The 17694-nt window shown below is 44.3% G+C and overlaps 1 protein-coding gene across 7 annotated transcripts in view; it reads left to right on the forward strand.

Annotated features, from left to right (window-relative positions):
- Positions 1-17694, forward strand: part of plekhg7 (pleckstrin homology domain containing, family G (with RhoGef domain) member 7) — a 96736-nt gene that overhangs the window by 33415 nt on the left and 45627 nt on the right. For 6 of the 7 annotated variants that reach the window (XM_072562341.1, XM_072562336.1, XM_072562335.1 and 3 more), the window contains 5 exons: positions 5306-5334; positions 12695-12828; positions 12998-13038; positions 15679-15774; positions 17114-17263. In XM_072562341.1, coding sequence (XP_072418442.1) covers positions 5306-5334; positions 12695-12828; positions 12998-13038; positions 15679-15774; positions 17114-17263 — 450 coding nt within the window. The remainder of the gene's footprint in view (positions 1-5305; positions 5335-12694; positions 12829-12997; positions 13039-15678; positions 15775-17113; positions 17264-17694) is intronic. The other variant, XM_072562340.1, reaches the window with a different exon arrangement.

Raw genomic sequence — 17694 nt, forward strand, 5'->3', positions numbered from 1 at the left:
AGCTGCTGAGGTGCGGTGTCCCACACTCCTGCAGAAACAGGATGTCTGCTTTAACATTGGCCAGGAAGGCCATCATAGAAACACATCGCATAGCTGATTTGATGCGAAGCACATTGATGCTGGCAATTCTTATCCCCATTTTAACAGTTTACAAGGTTAGCAGTGTCCATTTGCTGCTGGTCTTGCCTCTCTAGAGTAGCTGTGTGCATCCCCGTGGTAACGGCAAACTGCTGGACCCTCCCAGGGCTGAGGTAGCTGTCCGGCTCCACGCTGGGGCCATTTCCCCGCTCTGGTGTCTTCGGGTCGGGCCCAGGGTCTGCACCGTCCAGTTTTCCATCTGACAGCGGGGCTGTCACAGGACCGCTGCTCCCAGTTACCTGGAGCTGTGGGCCATGGGTACCTCTTGGTTCTCACCGGGTGGAGGGAGGCCTTTACCCGTCCCCTCAGAGGGATCGACTTTCCCTGTTTGGGCGGTGCTGCCCTCCTTTTTCCCCACAGCGTTCTGTCTCTTCCTCTGGTGACCACCCTCCTTGTTAGTGAGAAGGTGTGTGCACATTGAAGCCTCCCCCCACCATAGTTACTTCCTGGTACTGTCCCCCTCCACCAAGCCAGGTTCGCCTTCCAGTTGGAGAGCCTTCCCAGTGCCCTCAGCGAATACCTCTCCATGTCTAGATGAGGTGGAACCTCAGGGAACCCCCCCCCCCCAAGTCAGAGTGAACTTTCTGCCCAGTGGGTTAACACACATACGTAATGTTGCTGAGGGCAATTTTGCATTATTGCTGAAAAGTGAGCTATGTGCACTGCAGGGGAAAAGGGTGCTGATTGGTTGATGAGTCAATTCTGGTTGACTGAGGCGTTGCCATGGAGAAAGCAGTGGGGAACCATAGGCTTCCCAAGCTCCTGACTAATTCAGTAAAGGCACAAAGATTGAACATATCACTTCTGTTTGCAAACCATGTGTTCCAGTTTTTCTCTGGTGACCATAAATAAGCCACTCTATGAGTGTGACTGATCATCTTAAATTTATTGTTGGTGTAGCTATCAGCACACACTCAGGATTATCTAGAAAGTGCTGCCAATCATGGAATGACATCACCAGATGTTTTGTTTTGGGTTGAGCAGGCAAGGGCTGGTTAGATATAGTCTGTACTCTGCCTGTTATGAGCAAGTGAAGAACATGCTGTTTGATGTTGCATTATTGCTGGCTGGGTCTGATGTAGTTGGACTGTGCAGCGATTGGTTTTCCTTTCTTTGCTTTTTTGGGTAATAAAACAGATCTCCATGAAATGTGAGAACTGGAACAGTTGGCGTGGGTTGGTAGTAATAGTAATAATAATCAGGGAATATAACACACACATAATTCATAATCCTGGGCCAGTTGTACATTTCAGGCAGAGCGATTGTAGAGGACGTGGGACAATGGAAACAAATGTAGTAGTCATACATTCAGAACTGACTTAATTTCTAATGTATGAATTCCCAACTTGCTGCTGCATAATTATAGGCTTGGTGTTGTAAGGGGAGGCAGTAATTACCACATGATGTGTTTACATAGCAATTTCCATTGTACATGTGGAGACAATGATCAATCTGCAACATTCCAATGTACCTCAAAACCTGAGCTTCAAAGAATCATAGAATCCCTACAGTGCAGGAAGAGGCCATTCAGCCCATCAAGTCAGCACTGTCAGTTGTTTGAAAGTGTGGAGTTTGCACTTTCTCCCTGTGTCTGCATGGGTTTTCTCCGGGTCCTCCGGTTTCCTCCCACAGTCCAAAGATGAGCAGGTTAGGTGAATTGGCCATGCTAAATTGCCCGTAGTGTTAGGTGCATTAGTCAGAGGGAAATGGGTCTCGGTGGGTTACTCTAGGTCGGTGTGGACTGGTTGGGCTGAAGGACCTGTTTCCACACTGTAGGGAATCTAATCTAATCCTAAAGTTCCTGTTAATCTTGTGTTTTAAAGCCAGAAGTTATGTTATATGCAATAGCTGTTATTTTACCCTGTGAAAATAGTGTTCTGTCATTGAGAGGATGCATACAGGGAGAGAAATCAGGAGAGAGCCAGGGTCTTTCCTCATTCTAAAATGATTTTTTTTTTCCCAAAACACTTCAATATTGAAAGCAATTAAAGCCTCTTTGAGGGAAACTGAGAAGGGAGGAGAATATTGGGTGGGGGAGAGGGGGGTAGTAATTAGAGGGAAAACATGGTTTAAGTTTAATTTGGGGAGGGGGTAAGGGTGAGTGTCAGAGGAATGGAAAGTACAGACGATTTAAGGGATGAATGATTATTTCAGTCAGACTGAGTGTGTGTGGAGAATGGGTGGGGGTGGGAATGGGTAGGGACAACATATTTGAACTAATCTCAGTCGACTCCCCAGTTAAAAGGATGTCGCCGAAAGGACAGCAGGACAAACAAGTCAAATTGAGGACAGGAACGCAACATTGACCTGTGGGCCATAGAGAAAACCATGTCCCATGACACCTAGAAGTAACAAACAATATTCCTCGAGGTACTTATACACAAGACTACAAAAGATTAATGAGTAATTTATTTAAAAACAAGTTATACCTGTATGTATTTCCTATGGACTTTCTGGAATACAAATTTGTGTCTCCACATGTACAATGGAAATTGCTATGTAAACACATCATGTGGTAATTACTGCCTCCCCCTTACAACACCAAGCCTATAATTATGCAGCAGCAAGTTGGGAATTCATACATTAGAAATTAAGTCAGTTCTGAATGTATGACTACTACATTTGTTTCCACTGTCCCACGTCCTCTACAATCGCTCTGCCTGAAATGTACAACTGGCCCAGGATTATGAATTATGTGCGTGTGTTATATTCCCTGTTACCAAAGAATTGGTAACAAAATAAATTAAACATCACCCAGGCAGGTATGAAATATTTTTTAAACAGCTAACAGCAAACATTTTTAAAACTTCCCTTCAACCAAAGGGTTTTGAAGGAAAGGATCACCCATGGCCATTCAAACTGGTAGTGGACACTCTCATGAAGAGGAGGTTTCCAGTTTAGTTTCTCATCTGTGTCAGCACTGTGTGCCCTCAGTGGGACCACATCTTGAGGGCAACTAGGGACAGGCAGCAAAGACTGGCCAAACCAGCATTGCTCGCATCCTACAAATGCACTTTTAAAATCCTAGATTTTGTGTTCCAGGATTGGACTGACTCAGAGGGACGGTTATTACTCAGTGAGCACCAGCCTTAAGCCATGAGGGAGCTGGTCCGTGAGATCAAATACCTGAGAAGGATTTCTTTGGTGGACCTGTCTGTGATTCCCTGAGAAGGTGGTGATGAGCTGCCTTCCTGATCCGCTGCAGTCCACCTGCTATAGGTAGATCCACCGTGCCCTTAGGGAGGGAATTCCAGGATTTTAACCCAGTGACAGTGAAGGGATGGCAATATATTTCCAAGTCAGGATAGTGAGTGGAGGGGAGCTTGAACATAGTGAACATATTCCCGTGGATCTGCTGACATTGCCCTTCTAGATAGAAGGGATCATGGTTCTGGAAGGTGCTGTCTGAAGACTCTTGGTGAATGCATCTTGTCGTTGTTATACACTGCTCTCACAGAGTGATGGTTTTGGAGGGAGTGGGTGCTTGTGGTGCCAATTAAGCAGGCTGCTTTGTCCTGGATGCTGTCAAACTTGGTGCATGTTGTCGGGGCTGCACCCATCCAGGCAAGTGGGGAGTATTCCATTACACTCCTGACTTATGGTTGGACCAGTTTAGTTTCACATTGTTAGGTCGGCGTTCCTTTGCCTGTTGAGGCAGGTTTTCATTTCTGGCCTTTTGTTTCTGGCAAACTAGGAGTTTTATGAAGTTTGCCATTGGATTTGGTAAAGGTTGAACCTTTATAACCAATGGGTGGCATGATAATGTTTTGATGGTATCTGCCATTTTTGAATGTTTGGAGTGAGGATCAAGGTGATAGGGTCATAGCACAATAGAAGCAGGGCCATTCAGCCCATCGAGTCCACACTGACCCTCTGAAGACCTTCCCACCCAGACCCACCCCATCCTATAACTCTGCATTTCCGAAATCTAATCCACCTAACCCACACATCCCTGAACACTAGGGGCAATTTAGCATGGCCACTCCACCTAACCCACACATCCCTGAACACTAGGGGCAATTTAGCATGGCCACTCCACCTAACCTGCACATCTTTGGACTGTGGAAGGAAAGCAGAGCAACTGGAGGAAACCCACACAGACATAGGGAGAACGTGCAAACCCTACATGGGCAGTCAACCAAGGCAGGAATCAAACCTGAGTCCATGGTACTGTGAGACAGCAGTGCTAACCACTGAGCCACCGTACTGTCCACTTGTCATTTGTTAACTATCATCTCATTGTTTTCAAAATCTATGTATGAGATGCTACTTTCTTGAAGTACAACTTGAATAAGGTAATTAAAAGACAAATTAACAGGTAAAATATGTTTTGGTAAAGCATTCAATATTTTGGAATTTGAAATCTTTTGTTTCAGTTGTATTTTTAATGTCATGAATTTTAATTTACTGATGAAAGAAAATGAAAATCAGAAAATATTTTGAGGGAATTGTAGGAACCCAGTTACTCAATCACCCTGAGGTGCTCACATTAGGAATTTCAAACTCAACAATGAACAAAAACCAATATGGCAGAAATAGCAAGAAATGCCTCTAGCAAGGATTCCAGTGCACAGGCACAAGTGTGTCAAACTTTATTCTTCAATCAATGCCTAATACAAATTACCTGGTCCTACTCCCATTGATTTTTCTGGGATCTTGCTGTGCACTGATCCATAGAATCCCTTCTGTGTGGAACAGGCTGTTCAGCCCAACCAGTCCACAATGATCCTCCAAAGAGCATAACACCCAGACCCATCCCCCTACCCTATCCCTGTAACCCTGCAATTCCCACAGCTAACGCACCTAACCTATACATCCCTGAACACTATGGGCAATTTAACATGGCCAATCCACCTCACCTATGCATCTTTGGACTGTAGGAGGAATCCGGAACACCCGGAGGAAACTCACGTAGACACAGTGTGCAAACTCCACAATGACAGTCACCTGAGGGTGGAATCAAACCAATTCCCTGGCACTGTGAGGCAGCAGTACTAACCACTGTGCCACTGTGCCGCCCATTAATGTGGCCAGACCTGCTATTCTAATGAAGTTTGTTTGATTTCTATAATGTATATCAATGTGTTTTTTTTGCCACACTAAGTTCGATGAAACTACTTTAACAGTGTCTCCTGGTTCTCAATTGATTTTATTTCTCCTCTTTTAGCAGACGTCCCAAGATGCAACACCCGAGAGGTACGCAACATCTTATCCAAAACTTCATCAAGCAATGAAAACCCAGTCGATCCACTCTGCTTTAGAGTTCACATGGGAATTCATTGAGAACTAGAAGTAACTTGAAAAAACTCTTCTTGTCAGAACAACACAGAACTGACTTAGTCATAGCCGACAGAGGGTAGTGATGGAAGGATACTTTTCAGAATGGAGGGCTGTGACTAGTGGTGTTCCACAGGGATCAGTGCTGGGACCTCTGCTGTTTGTGGTCTACACAAATGACTTGGAGGAAGACATGCTTGGTCTAATTAGTAAGTTTGCAAATGATACAAAGATTGTGGAGTTGCAGATAGTGAGGAGGATTATCAGAGGATACAACAGGATATAGATCAGTTGGAAGCAGGGGCAGAAAAGTGGCAGGAGTTTAATCCAGACAAATGTGAGGTGATGCATTTTGGAAAGTCAAGTGCAGTTGGAAATTGTACAGTGAATGGCAGAATCCTTAGGAGTTTTGATCTGTAGATGGATCTGGGTGTGCAGGTCCACAGATCACTGAAGGTGGCAGTACCAGGAGATAAGGTAGTAAAAAAGGCCTGTGGCCTGCTTACCTTCATTGGAAGAAGCATTGAGTATAAGGATAGACAAGTTATGCTGCAGCTTTATAGAAATTTAGTTAGGCCACACTTGGAATATGGAATACAGTTCTGGTCACCACACTACCAGAAGGATGTGGATGCTTTGGAGAAGGTGCAGAAAAGGGTTATCAGGATGTTGCCTGGTAGGGGGGATTTTAGTTATGAAGAAAGGTTGGCTAGACTGTGTTTGCAAGAGGTTGAGGGGCGACTTGATAGAAGTTTATAAAATTGTGAATGGCATGGATAGAGTGGAAAGCATGAGACTTTTTCCCAGGGTGGGGGGGTGGTCAATTACTAGTGGACACAGTTTCATTGTGACAGGGTGGGACATGTTTAAAAGAGATGTGCGAGGCAAGTTTCTCACACAAAGGGTGGTGAGTGCTTGGTACAAGCTGCCAGAGGATGTGGTGGAAGCATTATAGCAGCAGGAGGAACACTATAGCAGTATTCAAGAAGCACCTGGACGAATCCATGAATAGGAAGGGAATAGAGGGATATGGATCCTGTAAGTGAAGACTGTTTTAATACGAAAGGGCAAAATGTGGCAGCTTGGAAGGCCGAAGGGCCTGTTCCTGTGCTGGATTGTTCTTTGTCTTTCTTTGTTCTAACGCAGCCTCTAAGATGAAATGATGGAAGTGTTTAAAATGAAAAGCCTAAATAGATGGAGAGAAATGCTAGGTCAGAAGATGAGAACAAGGGTCATAGATGCAAGGTTCGATATATTGGGTTTAGAACATCAGATCAGGAGAAATTTCACCACAATGGGTTGTGAGCTGTATAATTCATTTGAGAGATTGTGGTTCATACAGAAAGAATTTTAATTTAAGTCAAAATTAGACTATTTGGCTAGTCAAAGGGTAATGACACATGAGCTAAATAGTGACTCAGACACCTTGTTCATGTAGACAGTAAACAACACTTTACACGGAGCTACATGAGAAGAGATTAGGAAGGGAAGTGAAAGTTTGTTCAAAGAGGGAGGTAGGCTTGAAGGAGCTTATTAAGGCAGGGGAGACATTAAGGAGAAGAGAGATTGAGTTAACAAAGTTAAAAGTTCAAGTTACAGATTGACACCCGAGGGGAAGGTTTCTTCACACGCTGAGGAAGGCCTGACACTACCAGTCTGTTTTAAGATGAGTTCAAGTACACAATTTCCAACTTAAAAACACATTTTCTGTGGCACCAATTTGAGGGATTGGAGGAGGGATGAGATAATCAGTACAAGGAGGATAAATGACAGGAGAGCATCAATAAATCTGCAGTAAGGGCAAATAATTGACAAATGAAGTTCATATGGAGAGATAAATGTGAGGTTGTAAGCTCATTCCTTGGAAGGTTGCAACTCTAGGTGGGGTAGAGGAACAAAGGGCTCTCAAAGAACAAGTAACATCAATCACTAAACGGTGAGCCACTGGATGTTAAGGCCATGGAAAAGCCACGCACTAGACTGCGAGAGACTGAACTGATAAATGTTTAACCTGGGTTAGACCACCATGAGAGGACGGTTCTCACCATATTAGATAAAGCAGATAGAGACACTCTATTATGTCATCTCCGAAACTGTGTTTTTCTGGCAAAAAAACGATTTCTTTCAAGTTACCCCAGGTTGTCAATTAACTCCCATAAAGCACAGAAAGCAGAAAAAATTAACGGGCGCCATACCAGAAATGTGTGGGTAAAAACGTCAGGAGAAAGTTAACACTTTAAGTCTCTGCTTTGGAGAAAAAAAACTGAGGGTGATCTATTCGAGGTCTTTAAAAGGTTTTGGTGGAGTGGATCCAGAGAAAATGTTGCCGGTTATGTGGAAGAGTGCAACTAGACTCTGTCAGTACGAGATGGTGCACAAGAAATCCAATCAGGGATTCAGAAGGAGCCTCTTCATCTTGTAGAGTGGTGGGAATGTGCAATTCACTTTCAAGGGAGCACTTGAGGCAAAGATTGTAGAAGCATTAAAGGAGAAATGAGGCCAGGTGATGAAGGAGAATGGACAGTTATGATGGTGAACGTAAAATGATTTGAGAAAATGGGAAGAAAATTAAGTGAAGCCCTAACACCAGCGTGGGCTAAATGGGCTGAGTGGCCTGTTTCTGTGGCATATATTCAAGGTATTTTAAAATCAGAAGATGTAACATTGACTGCCAAACCACCAGCGCCCATGATAAACCAATGGTATGTGGAGGAATAATTTCTCTCAAAGGGTTGTGAATATGTGGAATTGCCTATCCAAGAGTGCAGTGGATGTCAGGACACTGAGTAAATTTAAGGAAGAGATGTACAGATTTTTAATTAGTAATGGATTAAAGGGTTATGGGGAGTGGGCAGGAAAGTGGGGTTGAGGCCATGCTGAGATCAGACGTGATAGTATTAAATGGCGGAGAAGTCTTGAGGGGCTGAATTGCCTACTCCTGCTCCTCGCTCCTATTTTCTTATGGTTTGGCATTGCTTCATATTTCTAACATTTTGTTTTATATGGTAAAGTAGCCCTTTCAGTATGAAAATGTCACTTCTGAAGTACCATGATTTAGCTACATGGCTAATGTAATAAAGTTCACTGAATGATAAATAGGATTTTCTCAATTCCTTTGAAGGTCACCCAGGGTTCTGAAGAACCCCACCTCCCTAATAATATTCACACCTGATCACAAAACTTTCTGAATCCATCCATTTCATTTCAGTCAAAATGCTGGAGGAGTTGTTAAGAAAGCATATGGTGTTTTGGCTTTCATTAACAGGGTTAATGAGTTTAAGAGTCGTGAGATCTTATTGCAGCTCTATAAAACTTTGGTTAGACTGCACTTGGAATACTGCGTCCAGTTCTGGTCGCCCTATTATAGGAAAGATGTGGATGCTTTGGAGAGGGTTCAGAGGAGGTTTACCAGGATGCTGCCTGGACTGGAGGGCTTATCTTATGAAGAGAGGTTGACTGAGCTCGGACTTTTTTCATTGGAGAAAAGGAGGAGAAGAGGGGACCTAATTGAGGTATACAAGATAATGAGAGGCATAGATAGAGTCAATAGCCAGAGACTATTTCCCAGGGCAGAAATGACTAACACGAGGGGTCATAGTTTTAAGCTGGTTGGAGGAAAGTATAGAGGGGATGTCAGAGGCGGGTTCTTTACACAGAGAGTTGTGAGAGCATGGAATGCGTTGCCAGCAGCAGTTGTGGAAGCAAGGTCATTGGGGACATTTAAGAGACTGCTGGACATGCACATGGTCACAGAAATTTGAGGGTGCATACATGACGATCAATGGTCGGCACAACATTGTGGGCTGAAGGGCCTGTTCTGTGCTGTACTGTTCTACGTTCTACGAGCCTAGTCAACAAATCAATTCTCATGCAGTTATGCGGTTGGACTACATCAATGCACCTGTAAACTGTGTCAGCAAAGTCACCTACTTAGAAAAACAATGACACGTTTTAGTTGACTGCAGAAATATTGTGTTGTTGAGTTTAGAATAGAATTTGGAACACCCAACTGTTGGTAAAGCTGAATTAAATAAACCCTAATTGTGTAGAGCTACATATAATTCCCAAAGTATAGGTAGTGTGGACAAATGAGTGTACAGGAAATGGTTCTGGGATTAGTGCAAATCCAGGCATTTAATGCAAATTTTAAAAAATTAAAAGACTATAATTCTGGCTGATTGGTTTCATGGAGTTACTCAGAACTTTGGGATAATAAGCAATGAGCTGGTTTAATTACACCTTGAGTTTTCTGCCTTCTAAGTTGATTGAGCATTGGGAACTCTGGTGATTGGTGAGTGACAAAGAAATATCAGTCAGAGGGAGCTGCCGGTGCAGTAACTGGGCAACAGAAACAAAAGCAATGTTTGTATGAAAAAAAACTGATCGTGTTACATCCCAATTCTTTCCCAGTTTAATAAAACAGTGCTGTTTCTACACAACGTACAAGAGAAGTGTAAGGCATTAAAATACACTTCGGCAGAGATGCTAACCCGGTGCTGGTAGAAATTTCAGGGATTCAGCTAGTTTATATAAACTGGAGGTCAGTCCACATAACCAGCTTTACAAGTACCAGGAAACTGGAAAGCCAATATTCCTGGAAATTCCCTACAGCTCTGTAAGCTGTTTTGCAGAGGCCAACAGGGTTAGTATTTCAAGCCGATGAACTTTCACCAGAACTGGTAAAGTTAGACATGAGCAGCTTTTAAGCCAATCCTGAGGCAGAGAAAGACGAGGGAGGGTGAGGGGGTTGGGGGGTGGGTGTGGTGTGCCTCTGACAGAGTGGAGGCCAGGAGCTGTTAAATGGCAAAAGTGATATGGGTGGATGGGGGGGGGGGGGCAGGATTTGCCCTTTGGGGATTGGACCCTGATATTAGAGATACAGGATCCCATTGAATGGGAACCTTACGGTAATTTTCCTCAAATTGGCCAGTTAATGTCCAGAGGATGAACTCTTGCTGTTCAATTTGAAGAGGGAGCGAAGGCTCCTGAGGGTGGAAGACCAACTGGGACAAGTTGGGCTGAAGGGCCTGTTTTTTTGCTGTAAACCTCTATGAGTCCATGAATGGCAACAAGGAGCAGCAGTTCAGCCAAGAGAAAGATTGAGAGAGGACACCTCCATTTTGAGGTTCTCCCTCTCTCTTTCTCTCTCTTTCTCTCTCGGCTACCATTGTGGCAGGGCCAGGAGCAGAAAGGACTATGGTCACAGCTATGGTCAGGCAGATGGGGTGGGATTGTGCTCACAGCCTGCTTGAAGTGTTGCATAACCTCCTCCCTGCTCCCAGTTTGATGTCAAAAGGCACCTTCCAGGAAGATGGTCTTGTCCCCAGTGGCTCAGGGGGACTGAAATGTTCATTCGGGCATGTGGGTGTTGCTCGTCCTTAACTGGCCCTTGAGAAGGTAGTGGTGAACTACCTTCTTGAACTGCTGAAGCACAGATGCTCTTGTGCTGTAGGTTGACCCAAAATACCCTTAGGAAGGGAATTCCCAGATTTTGACTCAGCAACAGTGAATGACTAGCAGTATATTTCCAAGTCAGGATAGGTGAGTGGCTTGGAGGGGAACTTGCAAATGGTGGTATTCCAGTTGGTCTCTGATAGTAGACCTTCTTCGTTGTAAGTTGTATCCTCATGACTGCACATTATATCAAGATGCATCTGCTAGACTCAGTGCCATTGGTCAGGATCTACAGGGTCTCATTGGGGAAGTCTGGTGAGAAGATGCTCTTGTTTTCAAAAAGATGTAGGCCATTGTGTGATAGCACAGAGGTGCAGCAGGTAATTAACAAGGCGAATGGAATGTTGGCCTTTATTTCTTTGTGGTGTAAGAGTAGGGAGAGTTGAGAGTGTCAAAGGGCATAGTCTCAGAATAAACGGGTGCCAATTTATGACTGAGATTGGGAGAATATCTTCTCTCAGAGGATGTGACCCTTTGAAACTCCTTGTCACAGAAAGTCATGGCGGGGGGGGGCGGGGGCAGAGTCCTTGTGTATACTTAAGGCTGAGATAGATGGATTTTTAGGAAATCAAGGCCCCCACCGTTCCCATTTCTTATGATAGCAACTAGGGAAAAGGGTGTGCAGGCGAGGTGCATTAGTCAGGGGGAAATGTCGAGTAATATGGTAGGGGAATGGGTCTGGGTGGGTTACTCTTCGGAGGGTCAGTGTGGACTTGGGTCAAATGGCCAGTTTCCACAGTGTAAGGACTCTATGATTCTATACTTTCACAACTGTTTTATGCAGATATAATAAGGTCACATTTACTTCAGGGCTCTTCAGGCGAACCTGTCAGTGAAAATGAGTATGTGAAGAGGGTGTTTTGTATTGATTGTGAGTGTGTGTTGTATTTGTGTTGTGAGTGTTCTGCATGTGGATGAGTGTCTGTGTCTGTGTTGTGGACCAGACCAAACACCCCTCAAATATATCTAGGAGGTAACCTGGAATTTAACTTTTATTTGAAGACAAGTGTGAGGTGCTATGTTCCAGATGTAATTCGATTGGTTACAATTTAAGCAAAGCACACTTTTTTCTTACACTACAGTTAAAATGCAAACAAAAGAAAGAAGAATTGGTGCAACTTTACCTGCATTGGAAACCTGAACAGAATATTAGATCATTTAACTGCTAAACGATAACTGCTCCGATATAGTAATATCCCATAAACACACCCTTGTCAAAGGCAAAGTCAGTAAAACAGATTGTCTCACATGCAATTCTGGCATAGAGTCACAGAGTCATAGAGATGTACAGCATGGAAACAGACCCTTCGGTCCAACAGAGAAAGAGAGAGAGATGAACGCAAACTTTTAGCTGTAGCAGAGAGGGAGAGATAGCTTCCAAAGTCAACTTCCAAACCCCAACACCTGCTGAAAACTAAACTAAATCCCTGGTTGTGTGGGAGCCTGACTCCACCCATTCAGGCTGTTTCTATTGTTCCAACTTTTTAAAAAGCCCCAAGGCTTCACAAGCTGTCTACTTTATTGGCTTGAAAGTGACCACTGATCACCTCTGTCTTAGTATCTCTGAACAAGAAAAATCAGGATGAAGTACACCTTGTAAAGCCAGGCTATTGTCAGAGTTTGTGTGTTGGTTGTGTATTGCATGTGCGCGAGAGAGTGTGTGATTTCAATTGCAAGATCAAAGATTGGTTAATTTCCTAACAAAAGGTTGCGTGTTCATTGAACATTACTGTTGCTACGATCAGACCCTATTGGTACAGCAGGGTTGAAATAATTGACTGTGGAAAAACACACTCGGTTTTGCTTGTTCTTCTCGATGTTGCAGGTGCACCTCTCAACGTCGGCGCAGCTCATTGGTTGTCTGTTTACCGGGACTCGAGATATTTCCTGGTGATTTATTAATTTCTCATGGTGTGGAACATCTTTACCGTACAGCATCTACCCCCTCACTCAGTACGGGTAAGGTCATAGAGCCATGTGGAGAGAATCTTCAATCTTCGAGATTGCTTTGATGACAGTTTCTATATCAGAATTCTGATTGGCTAAACATTCTGTTGCCTGAGTGTTGGGTAATCTGAAGGAATGTAACCTGTTGGAAAAATCCTAAATCCATCCAAATCTCTTTCAGAATCCAAGAAGTCGAAATGGCCTTTCGCAAAACGGGGAATGGTAACGCTGTCTAATATTTTATTCATGTATTTGAAACTTCCAGCACTCCCTCAGATATTGTAGTTAGAGGACAGGAAAGATTAAATAAATAATACTGTGCAATTTATTTCTGACACTTCCCAAGATAGCAATGAGTTGTACCTCAATCGCCTGGTATTTGAGATTGGGGCGGTTATGTTTCAGTGATTCCCTCAAACCCTGATAAATTCAACAGGTACAAACTTGTTTAATCTGACCTGAAGCGTGATGCTAATGTGCTGTACCTCTGATGGTGTTAGCTGTATATTCACAAACAGTAGCAACAGTGCCTGAGATTTCTTTCCAACACTAAACACTGCTATGTATAATGTTCATGTTATATCGCATTAACTAGGAAGCTCTTGTAAAAACAACACAACGAGCAGATTTAAACACCTACTCTCCAGGAGGGGGTTTGAAGGCGGTGGGGGGGGGGGGGGTTGGAGGGGGGAGGTTGACAGACACATAAAATGCAGTCCGAGGCTTTCACACCATCTACTCACTGCCCTGACCTGTCTCCCATTTTAAAGAGGCCAGTGAGAGGATCACACTTCCTGCCTTTCTCTCTGTTGAAACCCATAAATACCTAATCAATGCTCAATAATCTACTGCCCGTGAAATAACTATCAACTAAACTGCCTCATCCAGACACACCACTGTTTCACCCCTGGCTGAGAGAGGCTGGTAAAGGATCATAGGCTCCTTCCTTTTGCACTCTATGTCTTTATATATAAAGTTCAATCTAACCACCACCTCTTGAATACAATGGTGTTACCATCACTGAATCCTCCACTGTCAACATCCTGAGGGTTATCATTGACTAGAAACTCAACTGGACTCAGCAGACTGTGGCTACAAGAGCAGGTCAGAGCCTAGGAATACTGCGGTAAGTAAATCACCCCTGACTTCCCAAAGCCTGTCCACCATCAACAAGATAGGAGTGTGATGGATTGCTCCCCACTTGCCTGGATGGGTGCAGCTCCAACAACACTCGAGAAGCTCAACACCATCCAGGACAAAGCAGCTGCTTGATTGGCATGACATCCACAAATGTCCACTCCCCCCACCACCAACACTCAGTAGGCAGCAGTGTGTACCATATACAAGATAGATTGCAGAAACTTACTGACTCCTCCCTCAGCAACGTTCAACCCATCACCACTTCCATCTAGAAGTACAAGGGCTGCAGACATATGGGAACACCACCCCCCCTGTAAGTTTCCCCTCCAAGCCACCCACCATCCTGCCTTGGAAATATATCGCCATTCCTTCACTCTTGCTGGGTCAAAATCCTTGAATTCCCTCCCTAAGGGCATTGTGGGTCAACCTCCAGCAGGTGGGCTGCAGCAGTTCAAGAAGACAGCTCCTTATCAAGGGACAACTAGAGGCAGGCAATAAATGCCGGCCTAGCCAGTGACACCCACAGCCCATGAGTGAATAAAAATGGACTCTGAATGCTGTGCTAAGTGCTTTCTGAACCTACCCTGCCACTTCCATGCTCTGTACACGCATGACCCCTGGTCTCTGTATGCTCCTACACCCCTTTTAGAATTGTATCCTCTGGGGAAAGAAATCTGCATTCCTACATTTTTCTGGCCAATAAGTTAAATTTTATTTTTTCATTGAATTGGGTGGCCCTGGCAAGGCTAGTATTTGTTGACCATTCCTAATCACCTTGGACTGAGCTTTCGTAAGGCCCATTTCATGAGCAATTAAGAGTCAGCTACAGTTTTGTGGGCCTGGAGTCACATGTAGGTCAGGCCAAGTAAGGACATGAGTGAACCAAATGAATTGCATGGTCATCTTTTACTGAGATCCGTTTTCTTTAAGAGTTTCAGAGTTGTTCATTGAATTCCGATTCCACCAGCTGCCATTGTGGGATTTAAAGCCAGTGTCTCCGGAAGGTTTAGTTGGCTCTTTGGATTCTGAACCTAGCCACATGACCACTATGTTACCACTTCTGCCTACAGGCTGCTGTGCATGACTCTTACCCGTCCTTAGAAATAGCTGAGAAAGCCACTGAGTTGTTCTCAAAACCACTTCAAAGACTTTCGGTTCGAGGGCCAGCTCCTTCCTGAAGCAAATTGTCAATGGGCAATAAAATGAGGCCTCACCAGAGATGCCCAAAACCTTGCAATTTAGAAAATCCGTTTGTTTTAGACTTGCCTACTAACAAACACATATCCAATGTCTAGCACACCATTTGCCACAATTTCCCCACCGTTTCCTTCGTCAGTCAATAAATCATGCACCGTGTATGTGGGCCTTTAATCAAGGATAGGGCATCTGGGTAAAGCCTCCACACACATGAGCCCCATTCACAAGTACCCAAGAGATCAGGGATCTCAAAAAGAGGTCCAGGATCTCCAAGAGAGGTCCGGGGTCTCCAAGAGAGGTCCGGGATCTCCAAGAGAGGTCAGGGATCTCCAAGAGAGGTCTGGGATCTCCAAGAGAGGTCAGGGATCTTCAAGCTGAATTTCTGATGAATTTAAGGATTGAGGTAAATCGTGCTCCCAAAAATGGAACCTTTCCACGGACCCCTCCTTCCCGAGCTGTGTGGTGAAAGTGCCCATATTTTATCTCACTAACTTGACACAATTGTTCTACCTTTCTCGTTTCCAGAGCAAAGTGAAACAAAAGCAGATATCGCATTTGGAAAATCTTCTGGCCTCACTGGTGGTCAGGGACTGCACAGATCACTTTTTCCAACGGTACAAGGTACTTCCCTCTCATTGGTCATTGCCCCTGACCAATCGTCTTTGCACACCCATCTCTTCGAGTGAAGCCACTGGCATCTCTCTGACCTTGACCTCTGGTGGAGTTCTACCAATGTCAGTTGCTTCTAGAGCTAAAACCAATGCATTAGTTTGCTCTCATAAATCAATTGGAATTTGCCTGTTAACCACTGCAGGACCAGGAGGAGGCCATTCATGCCTTAGATCTGTACTGTCATTCACTGGATTACAGCCCCCTTTGTCCACCATGTCAATTAATACATTCCTTGTGTTCCCTTCCCATGCATTAAAAACAGAAAGCTAGCTCACAGGTACAGCAGGTAATCAGGAAGGCTAATGGAATGTTGGCCTTTATTTCAAGGCGGGGGGGTGGGGGGGTTGGAGGATAAGAGTAAGGAAGTCTTACTGTAACTGTACAAAGTGCTGATGAGACCACATATTCCCAAATATAAGGAAATAAATCATTCCATTGGAGGCAGTTCAGAGAAGGTTCACTAGGATGACCCCTGGGATGGAGGGATTATCTTATGAGCAAAGGCTCTACTCACTAAAGTTCCGAAGAACGTGAGGTGAACTCATTGAAATATTCAAGGTTCTTCAGGGGCTTGACAGGGTCAATGCTGAGAGGATGTTTCCCCTCATGGGCGAGTCTAGGACCAGAGGGCACAGTCTCAGAGTAAAGGAACACCAATGTAAGACTGAGAGGAGGAAGAATTTCTTCTCTCAGAGGATTGTGAGTCTTTGGAACTTCTTAGCACAGAGGGCTGTGGGGGCAGAGTCCCTGTGTATATTTAAGGTTAAGATAGATGGATTCATGATCATTTGGGGAATCAAGGGTTACGGGGAAAGGCAGGAAAGTGGATGTAAGGAATATCAGATCAGCCACTATCTTATTGAATGGTGGAGGAGGCTAGAGGGGCTGAATGGCCTCCTGCTGTTCCAATTTCCTATGGTCTTATTAAGCTTCTCTGATCTGTGCACTTGGTCACCCAGGTGTGTCAGTACCTCAGAACCCAATCATTAATGCTTCAGTAATGCTGTTGAAGTCATGTTGTACAGGGTGCACCATGATCAGGTGGTGATGGTTAATCTACTCGACACTGTGGGAATAATCAGACTTGAACCGAAACGTGGCTTGGAGCCTCTCCACATTTGAGTCTTTTGATTGTAGACATTTGTAAACATTACAGATTGACACCATCCACCTTCCTTTCTCCAGTAACCGTAGCACCGTGTCATTGAGGGGGAGGTGGTGTATTGGAGATTCCGGGTATGGGGTGCCCAAGGATGTGAATATTACGGTCTGTATTACTCTTCGACAGGATAAAAACTGGACGTATGTAACAAAGATCCAGAAGTTGAGCACTGAGACCAGGGCTGAGCAGAAGGACAGGAAGCTACAGGAGGCCATGTGGGAGATCTTCACCAGTGAATGCACCTACTTCGGTGACAAGTTATTGGTGATGGAGGAGGTGGGAATGTCAATCTTACCTATTGCTTTAATCTGCACCATTCCCGGTGTTAACAGAAATAGTTCTATATACAGTAAACAGATCAATGTATATTGAACATGTTGAATATAGGAATATTCAGTACGGCTGGCAGTGTAGGCAGAGAATCGAGGGCATTAAACATGAACAGAGTCTTGAAACTGAAATGTGAAGTAATATGCTTTACCTAAATGCTCAACACTTCAAAGAATTCCTCTGGGCGTCTTGCTGCTTTTTCACTGGCCTCACTTTCCCACTGCTCCTCTCTACCTTATTGATGCCACTCTTCCAGTTTCATGGTGCAGCTCCTCCTGTTTCCTATAACCCCTCCCCTAGTTTCCCATTGCCCTTCCCCTTGTTTCCCATAACCCCTCCCCCAGTTTTCCATTGCCCTACCCATAGTTTCCCATTAC

The sequence above is a fragment of the Chiloscyllium punctatum genome, chromosome 44 (genome assembly GCF_047496795.1).
Source record: "Chiloscyllium punctatum isolate Juve2018m chromosome 44, sChiPun1.3, whole genome shotgun sequence".
Taxonomy (NCBI): Eukaryota; Metazoa; Chordata; class Chondrichthyes; order Orectolobiformes; family Hemiscylliidae; genus Chiloscyllium; species Chiloscyllium punctatum.